Source organism: Cebus imitator, unplaced genomic scaffold (assembly GCF_001604975.1).
Source record: "Cebus imitator isolate Cc_AM_T3 unplaced genomic scaffold, Cebus_imitator-1.0 Scaffold110, whole genome shotgun sequence".
Lineage (NCBI taxonomy): Eukaryota > Metazoa > Chordata > Mammalia > Primates > Cebidae > Cebus > Cebus imitator.
In genome coordinates, this window is record NW_016107425.1 from 1,104,425 (window position 1) to 1,122,085 (window position 17,661).

The 17,661-nt window shown below is 35.8% G+C and overlaps 1 protein-coding gene across 2 annotated transcripts in view; it reads right to left on the reverse strand.

The window, feature by feature from the left end:
- Positions 1 to 17,661, reverse strand: part of TLK1 (tousled like kinase 1) — a 160,912-nt gene that overhangs the window by 112,417 nt on the left and 30,834 nt on the right. For both annotated transcript variants that reach the window (XM_017538170.2, XM_017538169.2), the window contains exon 2: positions 4,343 to 4,461. In XM_017538170.2, the coding sequence (XP_017393659.1) occupies positions 4,343 to 4,461 (119 nt within the window). The remainder of the gene's footprint in view (positions 1 to 4,342; positions 4,462 to 17,661) is intronic.

Genomic DNA, 17,661 nt, shown 5'->3' on the forward strand with positions numbered 1-17,661 from the left:
AAAAAAAAAAAAAAAAAAAAAAAAAAGATCTCCACTCTATAAACAAACTCTGGGCCAAGATGGTTTTACGAGTGTCTACTCATATTCTCATGAACATTTCCTATCATATACCAGATGGTGAAAAACCTAAAAATAGTGAAAGGGGCCCAGTTCATTTTGTGAGACTAACGTCATATTGAATTACAAAACAGATAGGTAGGGTAATGAAAATGTTCTGTATCTTAAGAGGAATGTAGATTACGTGAGTGTATACATTTGTCAAAACTCACTGTAAACCATCATTTTTGGAAGATAATCATTTCCCTTAAATAAATCTAAAAAACCAACAAACTGTTACAACCAATAAGAAAACTGCCAGATAGAAGACCAAGGTATAAAAATTGAAAGCATCTTAAGCCAGCAATAATCAACTAGAAAATATAATTAAAAACAGATTAGCCATAAACTTTAAAGGATCTAACAGCCAAAAATTCCTAAGAAGTCTATGGAGAGAACTGAATGGGAAGACATTTCACATACTTAAATAGGAGAACCTAATCCTATAAAGATGCTAGTAGTCCCTAAATTAATCTATAAATTGAATGCATTCAAAATTAAAATTACATTTGAATATTTTTTAAAAAGACACAAAAAAGCTATAACAATTCCTAAATGCTATCAAGAATATAGAGATGCTTAAATTTTATCAAAGACTAAAGATTCATAAAGAACAAAGTCAACCCTAGAAAAAGAGTAAAGAAGAGATTTTGCTCTACCATAAAAAATATTACCAAAATATGATAGTGGTTTTTTTTTTAATGTGATATGGGAGCACAAGAATACAGATCACTGGGACATCAGAGACATTTCAGAGACAGCCCATATACTGTATATAAACAGCAACCACATATACTTATGTAAATATATATAAATCATGTATGTGCTAATGAAGTTATAAATATAATAAAGACGGCATCACAAATCAATAAAAAAATGTGGATGATTTAAGAAGTACTATGGAGAAAACCTGTTCACTAGACGGAGAAAAATAAAACTGGATCACTACCAATATTATATAAAAGGTAGACCCCTAAATGGATTAAAGAGCAAGTATAACAGTAAACCTAAAAGTAATAACAGAGGCTGGGTGTGGTGGCTACACCTGTAATCCCAGCACTCTGGGAGGCCGAGATGGGCAGATCATGAGGTCAGTTCAATTCAGCCTGACCAACATGGTGAAATCCTGTGTCTACTAAAAATACAAAAATTAGCTGAGTGTGCTGGCACACACCTGTAATCCCAGCCACTCAGGAGGCTGAGGCAGGAGAATCACTTGAACCCAGGAGGTGGAAGTTGCAGTGAGCTGAGATTGCATCACTGCACTCCAGCCTGGGTGACAGAGCGAGACTCCATCTCAAAAAAATAAAAATAAAAAACAAAAGTAGTAACAGCAACTGTAGAATATCTTTGTGGCCCAGGGATGGAGAAGCAGTATTTAACACTTAGGATACCATCAAAGTCTACAAAATAAAATTCTAGTTTTTGAATTTCTTTTTTTGAGCCATTCTAACTATTTGTAAAGTCTGATATTTGAGGACTTTCACTCTTTCTTAGAGATCATTGAAAAAAACAAAAATTAATTTTTAATAGAATATAACTCATTCTATCTTGCAATTACCAGATGTCAAATTGACCCTTTCACAAATCTAAAGTACATTATAGAATCTTACAGATCTTATTTTTCCTATGTTTTGCTTTTTTTAATTACGTACTGAGAATTACTTCATCATTACTTACGATTTTCATCAATTATTCCCAACTATACTAAAAAAACAAAATTAAAATTAAAGAAGAAAAATGAAGAATGATGGTGTATGGTAGGCAGAATAACTGCCCCAATGATACACATGCTCTAAACCCCAGAGCCTATGAATATGTTACCTTACGTGGCAAAAAAGGACTTTGCAGAAGTGATTAACGGTAAGGACTTTGAGTTGGGGAAATTATCCCAAATTATTTGGGTTGGTCTAATCTAATCACATGGGTACATAAAAGTAGAGACCCAACCTTTTCAGACTGTAGTCAGAGGGAGAGGTGATGGTGGAAGAATGCTCAAGGAAATGGGATACTGCTGCCTTTGAAACTGGAGGAACAACAAAGCCAAAGAATGCAGCAGCCTCTAGAAATTAAAAAAGGTGGCCAGGTGCAGTGGCTCACACCTGTAATCTCAACACTTTGGGAAGCCAAGGCAGACAGATCACGAGGTCAGGAGATCAAGACCATCCTGGCTAACGCAGTGACACCCTGTCTCTACTAAAAATACAAAACACTGGTTGGCGTGGTGGCACGTGCCTGTAGTCCCAGCTACTCGGGAGGCTGAGGCAGGAGAATTGCTTGAACCTGGGAGGCGGAGGTTGCAGTGAGCCGAGATCTCACCAGTGCACTCCAGCCCGGGCGACATTGCAAGACTCTGCCTCTTTTTTTCATTTCCACCCACAACGGCCAAGAGAAGAAAATGACAGAGGAATACATCTTACAATTATTAGACAAATCAGAAAATAAACATCAACAGTAAGTAGCATTTCTAGACTCTGAAGCTGATGGTGGTGATACTGACTCTAAGTAAAATCTCAGAGTTGTCACATAACAAAACCCTACGTGAATTTTCTCAAATTCAACAATCAATGAATTGAACAATATATTTCTAAGGAAAAAAAAGGAAACACAGTAAGGACTGCACCATATAATATTCTGCAAACAAATTCTGGACCATCTCATTATGCTCAAAGGACACATCACAGTAGTCTTTCATCTTTTATGTCTGTGAGCCAAAATTTACTTGATACAAAGAGGTGTACCTTATAATTCTTATTAAAATATTTAATAAAGTTGTTTTTCATAATACTTTTATTCCTGTGTCTATACATTAGTAGTAAACTAACTTTATAAAAATACAAAAAGGGTCTATTTGACCCAAATGGTTAATGGTGATGCCTATTTTTGTTAAATATCAAGAGTTAGTCAAAACTTCCAAGGCACAAACCATAAGGCAAAAAATTGGTGAGGCTGATTACAACAAATTTAGAGAGTTCAATGTGCTATGAATTCACATAACTTCATTTCAACAACAGAGACCCTCAACAAAGTAAGAGACATATGACAAAGTGGAAGAAGTTACTTATAATGTATGAAGTCAACAAGAAATCATTATGTAGAATACACATGGAACATGGGAAAATCAGTTCAAAAAAGGAAGTAATACTAATATAAAAACAGACAAAGAATTAAAATAATTTCTAAGACCCCCAATAAGCCAACAAGCATATGAAGAAATGCTCAAAATAATTGATGGTACAAGTAAAACAACAAGATATATTTTATACTTAAACGAGGAATGTGGATGGTGTCAAGTGTTTCCGGGATATGGAAACAGAAATACTCATGCACTCTGCTGAAAATGCAGGTTAGCACAACTGTTCTGAATAGCAACCTTGTATTATTTATTCAATTTAAGTCTCTACATACCCTATGATCTAGCAATTGTGCTCTTGGGAATATATCCTAAATAAATGATCACAAAGGTCTATAAGTAAACAAGTACATGAAAACTCACCACAGTTTGAGGTAGATAATCTGAGTCTATAACTGAAAGGCTGAACAAAGCGATACCTAATCTTTTTGGCACCTGGAATCAGTTTTGTGGAAGACAATTTTTCCATGAAATGAGGAGAGGTGGGGGTGGAGTGGGGAATGGTTTAGAGATGAAACTGTTCCACCCAGATCAGGCATTAGATTCTCATAAGGAGCGCACAACCTGGATCCCTCGCATGTGCACAGTTCACAACAGAGTTCATGTTCCTATGAGAATCTAATGCCGCCACTGATCTAACAGGAAGTGGAGCTCAGGCAGTAATACTCGCCCTCCTGATGCTCACCTCCTGCTACATGGCCAGGCTCCTAACAGGACTGGTACCGGTCCTCAGCCCAGGGGTTGGAGACTCCTGGCCCAAAAGATATACACTATTAAAGTTTTATGCAACAGTTAGAAACAGTGGATGAGATATACAGATAGGACCACAGATGATAAGGGCAGGCAGGGTAAGAAAGTACATAGTAGGAGACAAGTAGGACAATCTACCTAACTCCTTTTTACCCCTGAAACATATTATGCTGTATTATAATGCCCCTGAAAATGGTATACTACATTAAGAACAGGTTTATCAACACTGATTTGATTTATTCTATACATTATCAAAGTTACAATAATAATATGCTGTTAAGCACATATGTAAAATCCTTTAAATAATATATTTTAGACCACTTAATACAAAGAAAGACTGTCAAAGATGAGAATTTTGCTCACTTTAGCTCCAACACTGCAACTTCCCGTACTCCCAGTGCTCCCACTTGCAACTCCAGTAAATCTAGCTTCCAATAGCTCTTGCCTTCTTGGATCCAGACTATGAAGCTCATCCATTGCACCTATCAACAAAAAAGAAAAAAATGTACATATATATAGGTATGTGTGTATACTTACATACACACAAATATATACATGTGATTAGTTAAAATGTTAAAAATTTAGAGATGAATGCTATAAGCAGACAAAATTGAGAGACTTTATTTTTAAATGTACACATCAACTTATCAAAACATCCTACAATGGATTTCCAACACTTTTGGCTGCAACTCACAGAAAGAAATGTATTTTCCATGAAATTCAGTACACAGTTACAACATTCATATATTTAAAAGTTTCACAGCATGCTTAATCTTACTGCAATGCAGTAGTAAGAGTCCTGTACAACATCTATTTTCTAGTCTATTCTAGTCCATTTAAAACAAGGATAGGGTGACACTAGTAAAAAGCAATTAAATTGATTTTATAAACCATGGGTCCATAGTTTAAAAAACACTGCTCTCCTAATGTAATCTCCCTATTAACCCAGAATTTTAACACTATGTGACACTAGCACTTATTTTGTTTATGTATATCTTATATAACTAACAACATTTTAAACTATAAAGAACTGTTTTATTATTGCCACAATCCTTAAGACTTTTTGTACAGTTGATAGTTTTAAGTTTCCATCAGGTAAATTAAACTAAGACACATCAAACAGATGACTGAAGTAACTAGCACTTACCATTAAACAACCACCTTGAAAATTAAGACGAAAAATTTAACACCCTGATGTTACTGTTATCGTGAAGACTAAAGCACTCCAAATTCTAGATGAAATTCAAACCAATTCTTAAAAATTATTTTATCTATGTCTGCTAACTGTGTTCTAACAAAAACCCCAGACGTGACATAAATGAATCGCTCTCAAAGGGAGCAGGTAAGGATATTACCAGAATCCAGAATGACTTGCGGAAGGAACATTTTCAAACTATACCAGCCCCCTTCCACACATCCTGACATTCCTCTCCTAAAGGTTAACAGCTATTCCTATAGATCTTATCTTCTGAAATTTCCTTTCTTACTTTTTATCCTCACCTGGACAGAGGACTAGATGGATGGTAGCCACCCTTTCATGCTTATTTGCATCCCTGTAGCTGAAAATACACCTTCCCCTGTCTACTTCTCCTTCTATCTCAAAAACAAAAGGTATCTCCCTCTAAAAAGCTAAAGCCTTTAACACTTGCTTTGACTTCATTCCTTCTTGACATCCAAGATATCTTGTATTCACAAGTACCCTGCCTCTCCTGCATCTATTCACTCGTTTCCTTCTGCACTCATTTATATCTTTTTAGAAGTCTACCTTAGCTTCAATTTCATTGTTCTATCATTTAATTCTTCCCTTAAACTGGTTTATAACTATATCATCCTTAGTATCATCAATGCTTTCATTTTTTTCTCTTCCTGCTATTGTATGAGAAACTGTGTATTATTCCTTCACTAAGGGGAAAAATCCAAAGCTAAAACATATAAAGTTCTAGGTTTTCATAATTCAACCACACCTGTTCCCCCACCACCTCCTTTGTTTTCTCTTAACGGTGAATATTCCCCATGGCCTTCTGTTTTCTTTTCAGACTTCCTTTGGCTTCAAACATGATTCTCAAATCAAACACCTATTATATGCCAGGTCTGCCAAGTCTTAAGCTTGGCACTGAAACTTACAATCTACTGAAATTTTGCTTTATAAAAAAAAATATCAATCCTTTCCTGGCACAGGACTATTTTGAAAACATTAAGTCACCACTTTAAAAATAAGAATATGGTATTGGCATAAAGACAGACATATAGATAGATCAATGGGATAAAGCAGAGACACCAGAAAATAAATCCTCACATGAAATGATTTTCAGTAAGAACACCAAGACCATCCAGTGGGGTAAGATCAGCCTTTTCAACAAATGGTATAGGGAAACCTGGACATCCACATGCAAACAAATTAAGTGGGATCCTTACTTTAACCATATACAAAAATTAACTCAAAATGGTAACATACCTGAATATAAGACCTAAAACTTTCTAACTCTTAACAACATACAGAGAATTTAACAATGGTTTCTTTGATACAACACCAAAAGCACAGGCAACTAAAGCAAAAATAGGGCCAGGTGCAGTGGCTCACACCTGTAATCCCAGCACTTTGGGAGGCCAAGGCAGGCAGATCTCTTGAGATCAGCAGTTCAAGACCAACCTGGCCAACATGGGAAAACTCCATCTCTACTAAAAATACAAAAAAATTAGCCGAGCATGGTGGTGTGTGCCTGTCATCTCAGCTACTCTGGAAGCTGAGGCAAGAGAATCGCTTGAACCCGGGAGGCAGAGTTGGACTCAGTCACATCTTGTTTTAATAAAAATAAACAAAAAAAAAAAAAGAAGGATAATAGGTAAGTTGGACTTCATCAAAATTAAAAACTTTTGTGCCTAAAAGGACACAATCAATAGAGTGAAATGGCAACCCACAGAAAGGAAAAAAATATCTGAAAATCATCTCAGTAACAAAAAACAACCCAATTTTAAAAATGGGCATGTTTCCAAAGAAAATACACAAACGACCAATAAGCACATGAAAAGATGCTCAACATTAATTCTGAGGGAAATGCAAATCAAAAATCACAGTGAGATACCGCTTCATACCCATTAGGATAGCAGTTATCAAAAACTAAAAACCAAAATATACAACTGCTAGTGAGGATGTGGAGAAATTGGAATCCTTGTGCATTGCTGGTAGGAACATAAAATGATGCAGCCACTGTGCAAAACAGTACAGTGGTTCCTCAAAAAATAAAACTGAGTTATTATATGATCTGGCAATTTCACTTCTGAGTATATAACCAATAGAACTGAAAGCAATGACTCAAACAGATATTTGTACAAACACGTTCACAGCAGCATTATTCACACTAGCCTAAAGGTAGAAGCAATCCAAGTGGCTATCAGCAGATGAACAGATAAACAAAACGTGATATCTACATACAATGGAATATTACTCAGCCTGAAAAACGAAGAAAATTTGGGTGCATGCTACAACACTGAGAGCTCTGAAGACACTATGCTAACTAAAATAAGCCAGTAACAAAAGGTGGTTGCCAGGGGTTGGGGAGTGTAATAGAATGGGAAGCTAGCATTTAGTGGGTACAGTTTCAGCTGGGGAAAACAAAGTTTCTACAGATGAACAGTGGTGATGGCAGCACAACAATGTGAATGTACTTAATACCATTGAACTTCACACCTAAAAACAGTTAACAGGGTAAATTTTATATTTTACCCCAAATTTAAAAAAATAATTAAAATTTTTAAATTTAATTATTTAAAAAGTTTTTAAAAATTTAATTATTAAAAAAATAATTAAATGTGGTGGCTCCTGCCTGTAATCCCAGCACTTTGGGAGGCCAAGGCAAAAGAATCACTTGAGTCTAGGAGTTCAAGGTCAGCCTGAGCCAACACAGCAAAACTCATCTCTACAAAAAAATACAAAAATTAGCTGGGAGTGGTAGTGCACATCTGTAGTTCTAGTTGCTAAGGAGTTGAGGTGGAAGATTGCTTGAGTCCGGGAGGTCAAAGCTGCAGTGAGCCAAGACTGCACCACTGCACTCCAGGCTTGGTGACACAGCAAGAATCTCAATTAATAATTTCTTAATTCAATAAATTGGACTTCATCAAAAATTTAAAATGTTGCCAGTTCAAAAGAACACAGTTACAAAATGAAAAGGCAAACAAGGGACTGGAAGAAAATATTTAAAAGGCATATATGTGCTATAAACTATGAATACTCTGGCTTAGTAACTGGTTGATGGCAAGCTGAAATTTACCATGGAAGATCAGGCCATTGGGCCTTACTTTTTGACCTGGATCAGTAAATAATAATGTATTTTGTTTCCTATTGTTTTTCTCAAACGTACAGCTTCATCTAGGACCTCAACCCTCCTACGAACAAATGAGTTTCTAACCAAAAACTCTTAAGAGCACAACTTCTCCTTAATTCTTAACACCTTCTAATAAGATATTTTAAAGAGGCAATATATGCAAGAGCCCCTGGTGTAATTCCTGGCACATAATAGATGCTTAGTAAATGCTAATCCTGAACAGTAGAGCCGTGCTACTCAAACTACAGTTCATGAGCCAGCAGCAACTGTATCACTAAGATGCTTATAAGAAATGAAAAATCATAGGTTCCTCCACAGACCAGCCAAACCAGAATTTGAATCTTAACAAGATCGCCATTCATGTTTGAAAAGTACTTCTGTAGAACACGGATCTGTAACTTTTTCTGTAAAGGGCCCAATCACAAATATTTTAGTCTTTGCTGGCCAATAGGCAAAATCCTGTAGATATTTATATTTTTTTTTTTTTTTTTTTTTTTTTTAGATGGAGGTCTCATTCTGTTGCCCAGGCTGGATGCAGAAACAATTTCTACAAACTTTATTGATAAAATTCAAGACGCAATAGTGAGTATAACAGACCAGGTGCAGTGGCTCGTATCTATAATCCCAACACACTGGGAGGCTGAGGTGGGTGGATCACTTGAGGTCACGAGTTCAAGATCAGCCTGGCCAACATGGTGAAACCCCATCTCTATTAAAAATACAAAAATTAGCTGGGCATGGTGGCAGGTGCCTATAATCCCAGCTACTTAGGAGGCTGAGGCACAAGAATCACTTGAACCTGGGAGGTGGAGGCTGCAGTGAGCTAAGATCACACAATGCACTCCAGTCTGGGTGACAAGAGAAAACCCTGTATGACCAAAACAAATATACACACACACACACACACACTCTCTCTCTCTCTCTCTTTTTTTAAAATAGAAGTCTGCTAATGAAAAGAATGAAATTCTTTTTGAGAAGATAGCACCTCACTTAATTGGGGTTTCCTATCATTAAAATCTATTACAAATACTCATCTGTTAATTTTTTTTGTTGAGACACAGTCTTGCTCTGTTGCCCAGCTGGAGTGCAGTGGCATGCTCAGCTCACTGCAGCCTCCATCTCCCAGGTTCAAGAGATTCTCCCACCTTGGCCTCCCAAGTAACTGGGATTACAGGCACATGCCACCATACCTGGTTAATTTTTGTATTTTTTTTTTTTTTAGTACAAACGGGGTTTCACCATGTTGGCCAGGCTGGTTTTGATCTCCTGATCTCAAGTGATCCACTCACTTCAGCCTCCTAAATTGCTGGGATTACAGGCATGAGCCACTGTGCCTAGCTGCCATCTGGTTAATACTGATCTGTAGACTGGACAGGTGGCTCACGTCTGTAGTCCCAACACTTTGGAAGGCCAAGACAGTTGGATCGTTTGAGTCTAGAAGTTCAAAACCAGTTTGGGCAACATAGAGAAACCTCGTCTCTGTAAAAATTTTAAAAAATAAAACACAGGGTATGGCTGTATGCACCTATGGTCCCAGCTACTCAGGACGCTGAGGTAGGAGGAGAGCTTGGGACCGGGAGATAGATGCTTGCAGTGAGTTTGTGCCACAGTACTCCAGCCTGGGTGTAGAATGAGATAACTTTTTTCAAATAAAGAAAACCACAATGATCTGTAATGAAATTTTACGTACATCTTTGAAAATGTTTTTTAACAGAGACAGGTATTGCCAAATACTGATATTAACCCACAAGCATGATTTTGATCATATTCATTACTGGCAAGGCAGTTATCTATTGGTTCTTCATTTGGTATTTGCCTTTCAGTATGTCATCACAGTGCAGATTAATTACTTCCAATCGAAGGTTGGGTAGAAGTTTCTCCACTGCAAAATTAAACAAATTTTTGAAATATGGAACTTTCTGTGCTTTTGTGTCAACTTCTAAAAAATGCTATGGGAACTATAGTTTGAGACTAGAAAATACATCTAATCATATTCATGTGGGAATGAAGATCTAACTTCTTTGACAGTATGAGAATTATATAAAGCAGCCTGAAATTATTTGGGATTTGAGTATCAGTTGCCAATGAAATAACTTTACTGCAGTATTTCACATATAAACGCTTCTTTGCCTTGAAATCTTAGGTTAAATTCATTTTTAATACATTATTCAATCTTCAGAAAAAGCTTACTTCCAAAGCTAATTAGTATTTAATAACAGCTGAGGGCAATTCTCTTTGTTTAAAAAAATTCAATCTCAGCCTTTAAGCTCAAACAATTGCAAAAAAAAAAAAAAAAATACTTTACCACTTCTAAGCCAGTCAGGATATTCATCCTGTTTCTAACAAAAATTCATGCTGCTGATGCTAGTTAAGTCCAAAAGAGCAAATTGACTTCACAGTTGACAGTACTGATTCAGTAACACACATGGATAGATTGAAATATTTTCTGGGAAGCATCTGCCGATTAATAACAATGAATAACCATAGACTATGAACTCCTCAGTTTTACAATCTTTGTAAATTAGTTCAACGAAGCCTTTTTCTGCTCCGTATATATTTTATCACCATCAGTTGCAGCACATCCTAGCAGATTCCACTTCAGATTGTACATAGTATTTTCTCAGCTTTGAAAATACTCTTGCCTGTAGTTGTTCTGCACAGACTATTCATACAGGCCAACTCTTCGGCCACTTCAAACTTGGCATTGACTCCCTGAATAAAGAACAACTGAATTGTATCAATAACATCTGCCCGCTTACCAAGAGCCAAGGAAAACCACTCTAAATCATTTGCCTTGTTTTTTAATTGACTACTGATGTTGCTTCAAATGTCCTCAACTCTTATTCAACTGTTCTTGCCAAAAAGCTAATAGCCTAAAACAAGTTTTTTTCCTCTGGACATAATTTTTTTGACTGCTTCAATAAAATACAATTTAATTAACTTATCATCAGTAAATGGCTTTCCTTGCTTGGCAAACAAGCCACTTGGAAACTTATTTTGGTGGCAGCCTCATTTTCATTTTTTTTTTTGAAGAAATTATGCTGTGATGAGATATTCCATTTTTAAGTTTTATAATTTTTCTGACTATTGCTGTCCTGAGAGTTGTATATACTATGGTATATGATTAGCTATTTTAATGTATATTGTATTATTCTATCGCAATTTTAGTGTTACTTCATAATAAGAGCAATGTTTTCCTATTTAATTCAATAACAAAATAACCTACACTCCCATGTGCCTTAAAAGCATGCCACTCAAAGTCTATTTTTCTCTTCTTTCCTTGTTTTTACATGATGGATACACCAGAGAGAGAAAGAGAGAGAGAAGAAAGAAAAGAAGGGAGGGAGGGACAGAGGAAGGAACGGAGGGAGGGAGGGAAGATAGATAGATAGACAGACAGACAGACAGACAGATAGATAGATAGATACATACATACATACATACATAGATACATAGATAAATATTGCAATCTGGCCACAGATGTGGCACTCAAAACACTGTGAAGCTATAATGACAGGACTGAAATTTGTTGTACACCAAACAGTAGTCTGAAGTAATGAGAATGCCATACACAGTTTCTCTCAAAACTACTCAGCTTTGCCATTATAAAGCAAAAGCAGCTGTGTTCCAGTAAAACTTTATTTATGAATAGACAATGATACTCAAATTTCACATGTCACAAAGAATTTTTATTTCAATAGTTTTTGGAAGAACAGGTGGTGATTGGTTACATGAAAGTTGTTTAGTGGTGATTTCTAAGATTTTGGTGCACCCATCACCTAAAAGAATTATTTTTGTTGTTGTTGTTTTTAACCATGTAAAAAAAGGTAGTTTGCTTACTCCTGTTCTAGAAAGCACACTTGAAAGATTTCAATCTTTCATGGACTTAAACTTTCATGTCATTTTTTGACCCTTATCCAAAACTTCTGTCCTCAAGAGGTGAAATTTTCTGGAAAAAAAAGTAATTTTACTATAATCCATTGAATTCTTTATTACCATGAATGTTTACACTTTTGAAAAAGAAGAAATTACAAAAGCCACTATAAAGACTGTACCATTCTTAAATAATACCCCATTTCAAAACACAACCACCTGTCTTCTAATTATGCTACTATTCTTACTAACCTGTTTTCCAAAATTTACAACTATAAATCCAAAACATCACTTAAAACATGTAACAAGGGATGTCACTACCCAAATTAGAGATCAATCACATTCAATGTGATGAAGAAAAATTTTAGGGAACACAAACAAAGAATAAAATCTGACCCATTAGTTTGTTATGCTTCGTTTTAACAAGCATGTTTTCTCTCTCTCCCTGTGTCTTTAACACACACACCCATAAACTCAATAAATGTTAGTTACTATAAAAATACGGACTTTCAAGGATCCAAAGGTGATATATTAGAACATACTACTAGTTCTGGTTAGTCAACATCACTTTATATAATAGTTGTATCACCTGTATATTTATGACAAGGAATTATTTTTTCATTATACAGCTTTTTAGTTGCCTTAATTCTTTACCTTCCTTGATGACAGTCATAATAAAATCAAATGCCTAGAGAGCAGGTTTTTAAAAGGTTAATACCAGTTAACAAAAAGGTAAAAGAGTTTTTTCACTAAGACCTTTGTAATAATAGATTCAACTGCTGCTGAGCCATGACCTTAGTTTTAAATTTAAAACATCCTGAAATCTAAAAATATTTTAATTCACTCCAGATTCTAATTACTACTTTTCATATTACATTTGATAAGCTGATTTATACAGAACAGTTAAAGCTTTTCTTCTATTAATACTTTCCATATTATACTTGATAAGGAAGGCAGAGATTCCTTTTATTAAAAACAAGCTCTATGATAAAGAAATTATTTCTCCAAGATAAAATATTCCATTTAAATAATTCCTTTTCATTAGTTTTAATGCATTCAAAAGTATAGGAAGCAAAAGTAATTCAAGAGGTCTGGGCTGGGCATGGTGGCTCATGCATATAATCCCAACACTGTGTGGGGCGGATCACCTGAGGTCAGGAGATCAAGACCAGCCTGGTCAACACGGTGAAACCCCATCTCTGCTAAAAAATACAAAAATTAGCCAGGCATGGTGGTGCACACCTGTAATCCCAGCTAACTTGGGAGGCTAAGGCACAAGAATCACTTGAACCTGGGAGGCGGAGGTTGCAGTGAGCTGAAATCACATCACTGCACTCCAGCCTGGGCAATAGAGCAAGACTCCATCTCAAAAAAAAAGAAAGAAAAAGAATTCAAGAAGTCTATATTGTATAACACCGGAATTACTTCAGAATCTTGTCTTGAAACATCCATTTTAACATGGTTAATAAATAGAACATACCTATTTCACTGACAATATTTTGTAGCATGTATTTAACAAACATAGATATTTTTGTCAGCTATACTACATTCCATTATCTATTTCACAGTTTGATTCCCTACTTTAAAATCAAATATTTTAATTTGTTGGCAGTTAAATGAACATGTTAGTTAAATGAGCTATCACAAAAACAGCCCAATTTCTTTATTTTCTAACCCTTCTCTCACATGAATTTAATAAACACATTTCCTACATTTTTTCTAATGATTTGAGATAGTAACATTCAGAAGATTAATCCGTTTAGAATTACATCTATATATATATAAAAGAAAATTTTTTCCAAAGGAAAATGTCCCAATTTCTCATTAATTCAACCTTTTCCCACTAATTTAAAATACCTCTCTGGTTATCACATTCCTTACAAACGTGGGTCTGTTCTGTACTTCATTCACAGTTTCACTAACCTATTTGTTTGAGTCATATTATCTATCCATCTATCTACACAAACAGATATATAAGTATTGCACATATACATATAAACACATACACACATTTCCCAAAGATTTCACCCAAATGTCTGAAAACATTAAGCATAGAAAGCCAGGTCCTTGAATGTAGCCTACAGGTTCAATTACATAAGCCTGTGGTAGAGAAGACAGGTCCAATCTAGAATCATACCAAGTTTTCAGAGTAATATTTCACCTAATCTTTTTAATATACTGGGTCTTTTTAAACACTTGTGTTGCAAACCTTACAGCAAAGAAAATTCATATGAGGAGATATGGTTTGCATCAGAGGTAAAGCATTCTCTCTACTGCCATGACCTTAGAAAATGAAAATAATTTATATCTCAATTTTAATCTCAATAAAAAATAATCTCTGACAACTAACTTTTCTTTCATCAAAAACACACGTAGTTCAATAGGTTGTGTAAGTTTGGTCAGGATCCTTAACCTCTTTTAGCTTCCTTATGTAGAAAATAGAGATAATAAAAGCATATATCTTATAGAGTTGCTAAAGTAAAATAAGTTTATATGAGTAGTTCTGAACTAAATCTGTTACTTAGAAAGCATTCAATAAATGTAAACACATATGTATGCTAAACTGTAAGTGCTCAATAAATATTAGCATATATAATGTAATAAGCCCCCTTCCAGCTTTCTCCCTGGGGTTAGAAGTTCCTGGTACGTATAATAGGATGACATACACTTCCATGCCTAATTTCTTTATGCTAATATAGTAGTAACATAACTAACCAAGTTCCTCTTCCTCTAGCTTCAAACTTGTAACAATCTGCTATTTTAAAAATCAATCTCTCTCACACTGTGTATATACATGTACATGTGTATATATACATACACACAAATGTATATACACATACTCACGTATAATGTATTTTATACTAGACTGTATTTCTGTATTAACATATAGTCCCGATTTTAAAAACAGAGAAATTAAGACACTAAATGATTAAGTTATACTGACTTTTGTTAACAGTTTATATCCACTCAACTAAGCATCTCTGTCCCAAAAGAAGGGTCCAGAGGAAGAGTATGTGTGTATATATGTGTATGTGTGTGTGTGTGTGTGTCCATGTCAGAGACAAACGAAGAAACAGAGAAAAACAGAGCATGCATTTGATCCTGGAGTAAGCAGGAATGTTCTCTAAGAAAACTCCAAAACAGGAATTTGGTAAAACCTGAGCTGGTAATTACCCTCTCCTCACTTCCAGAAAGTCAACCGGTATCTTGTCTCTAACCTAAGTACTCCAGACTCTTTTTTCGTTCAATACCTCTCCCCGCCATGAGTAAGTAATAGGTGCTTGTTGAAATAAATATAAAAATATGAAAGTAAAAGTCCCAATCCTCCCTTGTCTACTAAAATCCCACTCCTGAGAGGTAACCAATTATTATGAACCTTAAAAAGGACAGTGATGATTTACTCCTCCACAGTACTCCTTCTTGGCCTATTCTTCTATCCCAATAATACAGAGTGAAAGACAGGCTACAGAACAGTTTTTCTTTCTTACAGTCCCTCTACAGCAGGGAAGTAAATCTCTGAACAGAAAAGAAGATCCAAGTACTTTAAGAAGTCCAAGTTGAATACTATCTACATATTAAAGCACAACCCAAAACAATGAATTAAAATTAAGAAGGGGCCAGGAGTGGTGTTTCACACCTGTAATCCCAGCATGTTGAAGGCTGAGGCAGGCAGATCCTTAGTGCCCAGGAGTGAAAGACCAGCCTGGGCAACCTGTTGAGACCTCCAACTCTACAAAAAATTTTAAAAATTATCCAAGCATGGTAGTGCGCACCTATAGTCCCAGGCTGAGGTGGGAAGATCACTTGACCCCAAGAGGTAGAGGCTGTGGTGAGCTGTGAGAAACAGCCCCCACACTCCAGTCTAGTCGATAGGTTACACAGAGAGATAAATAACCTAACATAAAATTGATAAAATATTCTAAAATTCATACAGTTATTTAAACCTATTATTTCATCAACATCATCTTTACCATATCCTCATAAGATTCCTAAAATGGACTTCTGTGGATATTTATTCTAATATAGCCAGATGTAAGGTTAAGAAGATGGACCCTGTGGCCAGACTGCCTGAGTTCAAATTCCAGCTTTGCCACTTAGTGACTCTGTCATTATAAAATGTTGGTATTAATGTCCAGGGGCAGTGGCTCATGCCTGTAATCCCAGCACTTTGGGAGGCTGAGGCAGGCAGATCACGAGGTCAGGAGTTGGAGACCAGTCTGGGCAACATGGTGAAACTCTGTCTCTACTAGAAATAAAAAAATTAGCTGGGCATGGTGGCACATCCCTGCAGTCCCAGCTACTCAGGAGACTGAAGCAGGAGAACTGCTTGAACCCAGGAAGCAGAGGTTGCAGTGAGCTGAGATCGCATCACTCCATTCCGGAGCAAGACTCTGTCTCGGGGAAAAGAAACCACAGTAATAACAGTGTCCCTCACAGGGCTGTTCACAGGCAAGACATACGGTTAATTCATAAGGTGAGTTAAATGAGATAATACATGTAAGGTTTTGGCAGGTTCCTGGATCATACAGCCTAAATGATTTTTACTTACTAAGTCCCAGAAAAATAAGCAACAATTTTGGGCATTTTGCAAAATTGATGCTTATTTTTCTGGGACTTAGTAAGTAAAATTTTGCAAAATGCCAATTTTGGGCATTTTGCATGCCCAAAAATGCATGCAAAGTAATTGATGTGAGAAGAAAAAGCAACAGAAGGAACATATTAGCAGATAGTAGAGCATTCCAATTTACTCACTTTCTACTCACCTAGCCTAAACCTTCAAATAAGGGAGAAAAATAAATAATTTTTTTCTACCAGATTTCCAATAAAACAGGCTATCCTATGTAGGATAGAGCTCGTACCTGATTTACATGTCCACATAGACATGTTTAACACAAGTTATCCTGCTTGATGAAAATTAAAACAATCTTTAACCAGCACTCCCAACTCTAATGTGCTATCAGGCTTCAGGGAATGCCAACTTTGGGATCCAGATACATAAATTAACACATAAGCCACATTAAGGTCATAATGGTCCTCTAGAAAGACATATTTCCAATGATCAAATCACCTCAAAATCAAAATTTTAAGATTCTAATAATTTACCTGCAACCTTAATGGAAGCACCAATCTGTAAACTTAGATATATCTACATAGATGTCTCTATATCTATCTATCTGTCTCTGTCTCTCTACATATATGTAAAATACAAGCCAAGTAAATCAAATTTTAATGAAGGATAAAAAACTACTATTTTTAACAGGTTAAATCATATGAAGTTAGAGATACTCGGCCATTTTTAATCTATAAAGTAGGTTCATATGGCTCAACCTAATACTCAATGCCCAGAATGTCCTATGATATAATCAGACCCCCTAGTGTCCTCACCAATTACTGTAACTGCCATTTTTGGACAGTATTTACTGATTTAAAGAAACTGTGGGTCACATCATTCTCGTATCATTTGTGTATATTATTCTAAAAGCTGCC